The 11,491-nt window shown below is 37.6% G+C and overlaps 1 protein-coding gene across 1 annotated transcript; it reads right to left on the bottom strand.

Annotated features, from left to right (window-relative positions):
- Positions 1-3,531: 3,531 nt before the first annotated feature.
- LOC147865714 (glycerol-3-phosphate acyltransferase RAM2-like) lies at positions 3,532-7,131 on the bottom strand. Its single transcript, XM_087316057.1, has 2 exons — positions 6,172-7,131; positions 3,532-4,476 (listed from the first exon to the last, which is right to left on the bottom strand). The coding sequence occupies exons 1-2, from the start codon at positions 6,907-6,909 to the stop codon at positions 3,598-3,600; spliced, it is 1,617 nt and encodes a 538-aa protein (XP_087172183.1). The 5' UTR covers positions 6,910-7,131; the 3' UTR covers positions 3,532-3,597.
- Between the last annotated feature and the right edge of the window lie 4,360 nt (positions 7,132-11,491).

The raw sequence follows: 11,491 nt of genomic DNA, 5'->3' as shown, positions 1-11,491 counted from the left end.
TGTATTGTGAAACTCCACTGACTTGGCATTACATAACAAAGTGACAATACCTGCCAAACATAAGGTATGTAGTACCAAAATTAGATGAGCAATTGGACATTGTATGAAACAATGTAGATTATCCCCCAATTGAACTGTACAAAAAGGTAGATCTGTAATCACCACTCTCCAAATATAGATCTTGGTTATGAGTGACAATTTAGAATGCCAACCTAAGTTAGATTTGTCACCATCTTTAATTATAGTTATGTTTCATTTATGTTTACCCTTAGACGAAAACCATCAAATTCGTGGGTTTGATCCCAAAAACATCAATCTAACCATGATTACCCTTTGTCCTTATAGGGGTAAGGGAACTTGCAACAATGAGATTGTTTACATTTTCTATAAGATAAACACATAATTAAGTGGAATGCATAATAAGTCGTAGGCATCAACAAAGTCCAAAAGTAGTTGAGACTGTATATCAACCACATACACGATCTCTATGTCCCCTAGCAAAATCAAGTCATTAAATTGAAAGTGCAATCTCTATGTTCCCTGCTAACACTAAGACGAGACATGTAACTTCCTTTAAAGGTGTTATATTACTCTCTACTAGATGGTGGCACCCACAGAAATAAGGAGAGGGGTTGTTGTTATGATGCAGTCAATATTTGAGTACATGAAGAGCGATATGATGGTGCATCAACTTATTCACTTGTTTGAGAAATGAAAATAAAGTTGTCCTTACTAGAATAAGGGGGATAGGTAGTTTTGAATAGTATGGTGTTTCATGGTATTCCATGAGGGAGTTTGAGCTTTCTTAGAATGAGACAATGCACACACGCACGCACACACATGCATGTATGCATTAATCTCTTCAATATAATCCTTAAATAGAGGACATGCATGCACATTGTATGCATACATTATGTATACAAACATTAACATGTATATTCACATCTACATCTTTCTACACTCACAATTTCTACCAACAATATTGAGTATCTGTCTCTATTTTATCTTTACAATTCAAAAAACTCAAGAAAATTTATGAAATCATGTTAGCATATTTGTCTGTTTGCTTCTATCTACCATTCTTGAAGCCTTATCACAAGTTAAAAGATAGGTTGTTGCCTTAAAGGTGGTTGACATAATAATGTTTGGTCCCTATTATGGATGTTACTACGTTTGGAATGGATGTATTACGATGAATAACTTCACATGTTTGTAAATGTTCATTTGATGCGTAAAAGGTATATATAATTATATGTGTAAGTTTGTTGGGGTTTACTTATATAATCATTTCCGCCATGTTAAACTAAATTATAAACAAAAAACTTTTGTACACATTTTCTTCCTCCCACATCATGCAATTGAAAATAATTTTAAGCGACCTCATTTAAAATGATATATTTAACAAGATTAGGAAAGAATATAACCTCCATCAAGAGTGGTATGATTTGTTTCTTGAAAGTTTATCGAAAGAATGATATCTATAGCATTAGAAGTCTTTTAGTTTTATTTCTACCTCAACATTATAGCATGATAACTGCTACCTAAAACCCAAAGAAGGTTGTTAAGCTACCTATAAAAGATAAAGAAACTCGAACAACCTCACCACATCTCTACATTCATGCAAACTACCTAAATAAATGGAAAAAAACTTAAAGGTAAAGTTGTGAAAGTACAAGGTTTACCCATGCTATTGATAATAAAAAGGTGCAAAATTGTAGGTTGTGAATTATGACTACAACAAAAGACACATTTTAGAGAACAACCCATGTAAACATATCATATGATGATTTTGGAAAACACACACACACACACACACACACACACACACACACACACACACACACACACACAATGTATATGTTAAGTGTGATTGACATGCTAGTCGTAATTTCATATATGTATTTCTAGCAATACGAGACGATCTAGTATTATTGATGGTGAAATAAATTGTAATCTTTAATGTATGTTACAAGACCTAATGTTTATTATGAAAACACCGTGGCCACTTAATGAAAACCTCACCATGATTAATGAAATTCTCTCTCTAGGATTTACAAATTCACACCTAATCATATCGTAAAGATAAAGTTGCATTCTTAGAGAGAGATGGGTATAATGCTTGCTATATTTTTTCCTATGTTTTATAATGGCACATGTATTGCTCAAGTGGAGTGGGTAATGATTGGTATCAAGACCAATATAAATAAACTCCATATCTGTCATCAACGCTAAGAGAAATGCAATGTGGGGAACTATTTGAATGCCTTTGTAAAAGAACATTACATTCCATAACCAAACCACTCATCAACCAAATTTAAAGTATCAAAGGTCAGTAAGTATCAAAGGCATGTGCGACCTATGGAAGTTGAAAAGAAAATGCAAAATACAAGCAGATAATGGCAGCAGATAACAATTTTAATGCCATATTGAAGTAGGCATCTTTCATGAAATAATCCAATTGTAATTTTTGTCCTCTTTATGAATCTTTAGAAATGTCTATTTATAATGCGTACACTTACACTTAAATCGTTCTCCCATTTTCTTGATTCCCATATTTTTACTTCACACCAATGTTTTACTACTAATTAATGTTTTAAACAAAACTTTTAGAGCAACTTACAAGCCATTATGATTTGCAATACGACAAAATGAGGAAAGGGAAACATGAAATCATTGCCTTTAAACATCGTATAAATGGTAACACTAGTGTTTTGCAAGCTTCATATAGTGGTTTCATGTATGAACAACTATAAAAGGATTTACAAAAAAATGATGCAAGAAATCTCAATGTCATATATTGATTGGGGATGTAAGTAATGGTAGAGATTTTAAGCCTTATAGATTATGCAAATTTGCCCATGATAAAAAAACATTAATTTCAAATAGGCATGCTTCGTAAACATTAAGATAAGAAGTGCAAAGTTCATTGAACTACTATATTAAACAAAGCATCATGCACTAAAGCACAATACACAAGCAATACCGCTATATTAAGATAATTATTATGATATTTGACCAATCATTATTGTGATATCTAACCAATCAAAAGTGAACATTAAACAAGACATTACATGTGATTAAACACAAACAACATTAGAAGTTGTATGTGCCCCTACAAACGATTGCTTATAGACTCATTGAGTCATTCCATTAATTTATTGTGGAATTCTCGCATTTCAAAAGCACATCACTATAGGGGTAAACAAGACATTAATGTGTCAATTCTAAACTTATTTTAAAAAATTCTTCTTAATACTAGTTTGAGAGCACACACTGCCAATTCGAGAATCGATCCTACAAAATAGATTTCGAATATTGACATTCACCTCTTGTCAACAATAGAGGCCAACATTTCTTATGTGGATGTACAAAATTTTCAACATACTTGAACCATATCATTATGGTTCCAATGTATAGACATTGTTTTTCAAGAATCCTAGTAATGCCATCATGCAGAATGGTTGAGCAATGCAATTCAATAAAGCATCAAATTACGTTGGGACCTAGAGTTTTACTCGAAGATAAACAAAATTATGAAGAATTGAAAAATAATTAGCTTGTAATGATATTACATTGGAATTCATACATGGTGTATACTTATTTATGGACTCTTTTGCCACTTGAAACATTTCCATCATGGCCCGCAAGAGCTAAATACTTATCCTTACGTGTAAAGTTCGTGCATTCAAAGTTGAGGGTGGCTGCAAGCGTTCGTTGGATATAGTTGGCAACCTCATAAGATGATTTTCCTCCACCACATGTGAGCTCTGGGGGTAACTCATTGAGGAATGTGATCTCATAAACAGGGCTTGGGTTCATAAAGAAGCAAAAGCTATCTAATGCTTTCCATCCTCGTGCTGATGTAGCATTAAACATTCCCATGTGGCAATTGGTAGCCACCGGGATTATGTAATCCGTTAGCTCGGCAAATAATGCACTAAACCTTAGTAGAAAAGGTTCCCTACATGTTGTCCCTTCTGGACATATCACCAAATCTCCTTGCTTTAACAACTTACAAATATTAGATGAATCCTTCTCCCTATTTCGTGATAATCTCACTGTCGGTATTGGTGATAGAATCTCAGAAAGTCGAGACAATGAGTAAGTTAAAGCACTAACAGGTCTCTTTACTGCACATGAGACAAATATAGGGTCAAGCAATGTCCTATGCGTGCAAACGAATAATACGCCATGTTTACTTCCGTCCTTTATGGAAATAGGTGGTATGCCTTTCACAACTACCCTCACTCCCAAGATCCAAAAGCCATAGTACACTATGCTCATTGGAAGGAGAATGCCAGTTGCCATTCTTATTATTGCCAAAAGGAAGCCCATGGGAAGCCATATAAGTGTCAACAATGCCCACAAAGCCGTCGGCTTCTTAACTAATCGACCATCATGAAATATAAGAGTTTTAGGAAGCTTCGATGGGGGTAGGGCATCAACTTTAGGAAGTCGAGGAACGATGTATCCCTCCTGCAACATGTAAACAACACACTAATAAGACAACGAATCATGTGGAATGAGATATTTTGATACTTCATGAGGATGGGGGGGGGGGGGGGGGGGGACCCGGGTGTCAAATTCATTTGTTTAATTTGGATTGTTTCATGAGTCATGACATAGTTGTATACTATTTCCCATAATATATCATTTTGACTAGGTAGTGAGTACGAATGATGATTCCAAAAGTAGCTCCATAAATGAAGGAATATTTGGATCCATCTACCAATTAAAATCAAAAGAAAAATATTTGGTATAACCATCCATCTATATAATTGGGTGGAGCTAACTTTGGAAAGTTTTTTTAATAAAAGCCAATTAATGCCAAAAAGATCAACATATTTGTTGGTACAATAAATTGAGTAAGGTTATGTATGGCAAGGGTGGGTGTAGCAATTAAGGGTGGGATGGTGGGGACTCAAAGGTGCGAAAAGGGACTTTGATCAGGACATACATTTTTGTGAATGAAGAGAAAAATGAAGAAGATGAAAAGAGATAACTCATAATGCTAACGGTTCACATTGAAATCTTGGGACAAATGATTGCTATCTCTACAAAATTAACATGTGTGGATATATTGTTGAACCCAATGAGAAATGGCTGGATGATTGACCACAAAGTAGTAGTTCGAGTGATGGATTACCAATAAATGGATCAGTATTGGACTAACATTGAAGAGGCGGTAGAATGAATAATATGCAAGATGACACATCAAACGATGAATAATATGGATGATTTATGGAGAGCATTGACATACATAATTAAACAAGGAAACTAGGTGTTAAAAGCATACCCTTTAGATGATTTCCTTTAATATGTGTCCACAAGATATTTTTGTAGTTTATCTACTATTAGAAACATATTGATGTTCTTAATGCCATCAACAATTAATGAATCAAGCTGGGTTTGGTACAGGGATAACATTGCTTCCTTAGAATTCTCGATTCGTGTCATTAGCAACCACCACCAAATCAAGTATGGCATCAACATTGCCTCGTTACATTTCTTGATTCGTATTGGCTACCTTGTAGTGTTACAATCAACATCAATGGTGTTGTAGCATTGCCTTGGAAAACATGTCCACTATAATAAACCCAGTGAAAGGGAGGAATGTTGTGTGACTTTTTTTGAAGACATAAAAATAATATTGTTTGTTGATAAATATTGTTCCCATGAGTTTAGGATTAATTATATTTGGGAGATAAAAATTGATCCAAGGACAAGTCAAGACTACACAACTTTAGAGAGAATTGTTGATATCAAGTACCACCAACAACAATAGACACCATCAAGTAATCGATCATGACTAGGTCATTCTTAAACCCTAGTTGCATAAGCCAGAAAGGCAGACCTACGTGTTCCCCCCCCCCCCCCCCCCCCACTTCTAATCTTAGAGGCCATAGTGATCACCATAATTTGTGAAGAGTAAGTAAAAGGCCAAACGAAGAAGAGAAACAATAGAAAAGTGAGGGGCAAACTCAAATTTAATCAATGAACACACATATACTATGTGAACAAAATGTGCGTTAAAAACAACAATGTATGTGAAGTATAAGAGTGTGGAAAGAAAAAAAACAGAAGAGTAAGGCCATACTATGTGAACAAGAAGAGTGTAGGAGGATTGCCAAATGCATTGAGAACTACATAGATAGATACATAGATTGATACCTTGCATTGGCGGAGGAACGGGTGGTCGCTTGTGTTATCTCCAAGTCCGACATCGGGTGAAATGTCCCCGAGATATTGCTTCAATGCGTATGCCTTGACCGGTCCAACCGTAACCCCGGGATGCAACACGAGGCCCGATGCTCTCCTCGCCTTCCCAGGGAAAAAGTGAAGCTCGGTCCCCACAACCGCGTCCGCCCCTAGGTATTGCAAAGCGAACGGCTCGACCATCACACGGGGGTTCGCGGTCAACACAAGGCGCCGGCCGAATGTGGATGAGAACACGCGCCACGCATCGGGGTGGACGTCTTGGACATAGAACTTGGGCAGGACGGCGCGCGCAGCTGACACGATGTCTGACTCCCGCACACCCACGAATGTCACGAAGATGAGGAGATTAATGGCGGCTGCCTCGGATGCGAATTGGTAGATGAGCCATGCTAGTGGGGACAAGAGGAGGAGGAGGGTGAAGCGGAGGAGGCCGAATGGGGATTCGAATGCCATTAGCATGAAGTAAGGGAAGGAGGTGGGGCTTCGGAGCAATGTGCCATCGAGGTCCGACACGATGGTTTGCTTCTCCCGTGGAATTGCTCCTGAATCATCATCATCATCATCATCATTGTTGTTGTTATTGCGATTGGACAAGAAGTTCCCATCATCACTCGTGCGGCATTCGAAGACTGTCCGGAATTGATGGGTGGCCGAGGAGCGCGAGGCTCGCAATGATGCGAAGAAGGCCATATTAACCCCCCGAGTTTCGAGTTCGCGTTTGTTCAAGTTGGGTAGGTCAAAATTGGCAAATGAATGAATGAGATGATGAGTATATGTGAGGAGGAGGAAGCAATCTTAGAGGAGTTTGTGTGCTGCTTGCTTGCTAGAGATGGCAGCAATGAATATGGCAAGGGTCTGTCCACTATAATTGATCTCACCTCTTTTCTCCCTCTTCCCTACCCTGTTGTTCTCTGTCTGTCTGTCTGTCTGACAGCCAGTCAGTCAGTCACTCTTAGCAGGGGCTTTCAACCTATGGCTCCTCACTTGAGATGCATACGCATATATATAATATATGTATATGTATGTACATGTGTGGAGAAAAAAATGATGATCTTTCTCGGTATATATAATACACATACACAACACACACACACACACATACACTTTCTCTCTCTAGCTAGGCTCTCTCACGTATATTCCTTCTCAATCCACACCTTCTGAGTTCTCTCTCTATCTCTCTCTCTGTTCTTGTGTGTGTCTGACTGTGTATATCTGTCTGTCTACCATCTGTGTGTGTGTGTGTGTGTGTGTGTGTGCTTGTAGAGTGGACCATGACCCACGTAAAGTGTGGTCCCCTCCCCACACCTTGGAATTTGGTTCCTATCGACAATGGGGGGGGCCTTCTTCCCTCCCCTCCGTCTTTATATAAGCTAAATGTCCTCCGGCCTACCCTACCCACTGGTTGTTGGCCAACCACACATACTCATACTCACTCACTCACACACCTCCCTCCTTCTAAATCCTTCCCATTCTTTATTACTCTCTCTCTCTCTCTCTCTCTCTCTCTCTCTCTCTCTCTTCGTCTCCCCGGGCCCCCACCTCCCCCCCCCCTTCCTCGTCCTATCCCACACGACACTTTCCGGAAAAAACGCACACCACTCATGCACTTCCTCCTAACCCGATGTGCGTATGCCCTACCGTTTAAAAAAGAATGTGTGCTGCCTACATAATACTCTTCCTTTCTCTTATTTTTTATTGCGCTAATGTAGTTGTGATACTACGCACCGATGTGAACACACTCACTCACTCCCTCCCCTAACCCCTTAATTTATGAGTATATGCAAGAGCACCTTTGTCGTTGTCCTTTTTTTCTTTTCACATTTGACGTTTACGGTTTCGGTTTTGCCAAAATTATGCTTCAATTAGTTAGTGTTTCAAAATAATTAATAACCACAACATCGTGCTTCGTCTGAATAATTTACCCTCAAGCAATGATTGCGTTGGAGCCTTCGAGAATGATGCTGCACCTTAATAGATTAATAGAGCGCCAAGATGACGATGACGGAAATTCCACGTATTTTTGTAAACGCCGCATTTCACGCTCATTAGATGTGTCGCCAATATATGTTTCGTTAGCACTTATTACTTGTAGCCCCGCATTGCAATAATCTACCTTGAATGACGACGAGGAGCTTGACATCTAAAGATAGTGATGTGGATCATGGGTAGTATTTATAAAATGAATTAGGTGGCCTTGAGGCTTGGACCCTCCACACAACTATTGTTATCCTTGAAGCCTACAGTAAAGTTTACTCAACATTGTAGCACCAAAAAACACGTACAACAATAAATTTTACTGCATGTAGTTGCACCAAAGATCCATCTCACATCAACATCCAACTATAAAATGTAGACGCGTATCTTTACCTTACTGGAATAAATGAGAGTGCAAATAATTTGGCAATCCTACCATTATTGACAATGTGACAAATATGCATACCATTAGACACTTCATATGAGACCTTTGACATGGATTATATCGACATAGACTCCTACTTCGCCACATTTGCCAAAACAGGATTTAAACATATTTAAGATTGAAATATCGATGACGAACATGAAGCAAAAATCATGCATAATGAAGGGCACCCAATTTTCCGCAATTATATCTTAAAAACTAGATTAATATTATCGTCAATTCATGTGTTGTTGATATTGCCTCTATGTTGTCCCTTGGGATCTATTATGCAGCCGTCCATGCGTGCACATTGAATCTACATAGCCAATTTATACACGAGACGAATATGTCAAGTTTTCACCAACAATCCAATATATAGCAACCCCCCTGACCCCCAAACGTAGATGTAGATGGCCATTCGCTAGCGTAGGGGTAATCTACGCATATATGGGGGGGGGGCTTGAACCATACATTGACCCTTATGAACTAAAAAGAATGCTAGCCTAGGGCCATCCCATGTCACACTCATACAATTGGATTACCTTTTCCCTTACATGAGTCTTTCACATTGGTCGATCCAGTATATCGTCAAATCAAAAGTATATTTTGTACTATTCTATTGACTATGTTGTTGGATTATTGGAGCAAAAAGAAATCTCGATGTTAGTTTGATCAAACAACCTATATGTCCTTGAAACTACCACAATGGGTGACAACTAGGTTATGCCTTCGTTGCTTTAATGAATTCTACTTCATGAAGCTTTTCAATCTCCCGTATTCCGATCTTTATCAACACATCGTGCAAACTCATATCTTTTGTGGTTTCATTAACATCGTATCTGCATTTAAACTACCTATGTGTAACATGAAAGGGTAGGTCCAAGTTGATGTCGTCATAAGACTATGTAAATAAGCTTTTGGTAAGAGTTTCTCTATAAGCTTGTTAACCTTTTTTAACCAATATGTAGATCCAAGACTATACCCACATTTATAATTTCCTTTTATTATGGCTAATCTATATGTCTTATGTATGTATACATCTATCTTTCCAATGTAACACATTTGAATCTTGAACGGATTACATTTTGTTGGCAATTAAACATTGAAAATACTCCTAAAATCCATAAAATATAACATATGCTTTTTGGCTTGCAAACCAAACATTGTGCATCCATATTTAGTTTTCTAGAAAACACTGAAGAAAACTATTATTAAATGGACATTATTTAGCAAAAGCATATACAATCAATCATAATATCAATATTCCGTCCTAAAGACCATAACACAAAATGGCCTACAAACATGAGCACATCATTCGTATAAATTTAAGTCAAAAAGTTTATAACTTGTTTCTTATTGAGGACAACAAAATTATAGTGTATCTATTACCGCATGAGCCAACCTCACCTTGGTCACTAACTTAAATTGTATCCCAACTAGTATAATCATCACTCTCATCTTCTTATTTAGTCCACTCGAGCACTTTCTTCATGAAGATGGAATCTTGTTCTTTCAAGGTAATCGTTGAACTTAGTGCTAGACCACATGGTTTGTTGGACACTTTTTCACACTTGGAAGTGGGTTCTTTGATTGTGCACAAGTCCCTTTCTTCTTATGCAATCTCCATTTAAAGCAATTTTAAGTGTGCATTGTTTATATTCGTGCTACATAAAAAGGTTGGTCCTAGCTACTTAATGTACAACAGAAATACTCCTCATTGGTCCCTTATGATGGAGTTAGCGTGGGCAAACACCCTATTGTTCGCAAGATAGATAAGCAAGGGTGTTAACCATTAAACCTTAAATGAAATGTACTTCATTGTTCAAAGTATTTCTCCCTTTTCTAAGAGTGGCGGTTAATTGTTCCTAGCCTACTCATACTCGGTAGCGAATCTTCACTACTAAGAGAATTCATAGAAGTTTGATTAGTCATCCCACACTCCACACTTACAAGGAGGTATTAAATAAGGAAACATTAAACGAAATGTACTTCATTGTTCAAAATCTATTTCTCCCTCTTCTAAGGGTGACAGTCAATCGTTCCTAGTGCACTCATACTTCGTAACAAATCTTCACTATTAAGAGAATTCATAGAAGTTTGATTAGTCATCTCACATTTTATAGAATCCACACGAGGTATAATTGTCTTACTTAGGCCCTTTCCTTGATTAAGATTCTTAATTCAACTAGCATAACTTCCAATCTAGCACACTAAATAGTTGGTTTGACCAAAGGTCCATCTCTCTTTCCATGGATAGAACCGCTATCATTGCCTAACATGCTAAGATCTATATTTACATTATTGTAATTGGGGGTTAAGAGTGTTTGAAGTGTTTGTTTATCCAAGTTTCCAAATACCTTTGCTTTGGCTCAAGTCTAGTACTCTCAACCATCCTTTGTATGTTTTTTCATGTCATGGCAATGTTTTCTTTTTATTGTTGTTGATAAGCAACGTCGACTTGAGTTTGAACATATCCATTCTATATATGTAATTAGTGTATTGGGGTTTGAGCACTCAATTTGACTCAAGAGTGTGGTTATGATCTAGTGAATCTCAAGTATCGTTGTGAGAAGCACGATAATAGGTTTAAGCATAGGGCTTCATGGAGAAAAATCCTCAAGGAGCCATTCAACCTCTACTCGATATCTTGCATTCTAGTGTAACCCTCGAATATTAAATTGATTATCTTTTTCTAGCAGTTGGCCTTTCAAGGATTTGAAGGTTGAATGATCAACAAACAATTCGCATTTTACCCCTAGGAGAAACAATGATCACCAACAGTAAGAAAGCTTAACCTTGTTGGTCAAGGAGGACTCAAAGAATGCGTGTGCAAGCAATTGATGACATGCAACAACTGAGACGAGTCGATCATAG

Source organism: Azolla caroliniana, unplaced genomic scaffold (assembly GCF_043228905.1).
Source record: "Azolla caroliniana isolate FFs.n. ecotype wild unplaced genomic scaffold, voAzoCaro1.0.p SCAF_3, whole genome shotgun sequence".
Lineage (NCBI taxonomy): Eukaryota > Viridiplantae > Streptophyta > Polypodiopsida > Salviniales > Salviniaceae > Azolla > Azolla caroliniana.
Note: the sequence above shows the minus strand (reverse complement) of the source record. Positions and strands in the feature narration are given on the sequence as shown.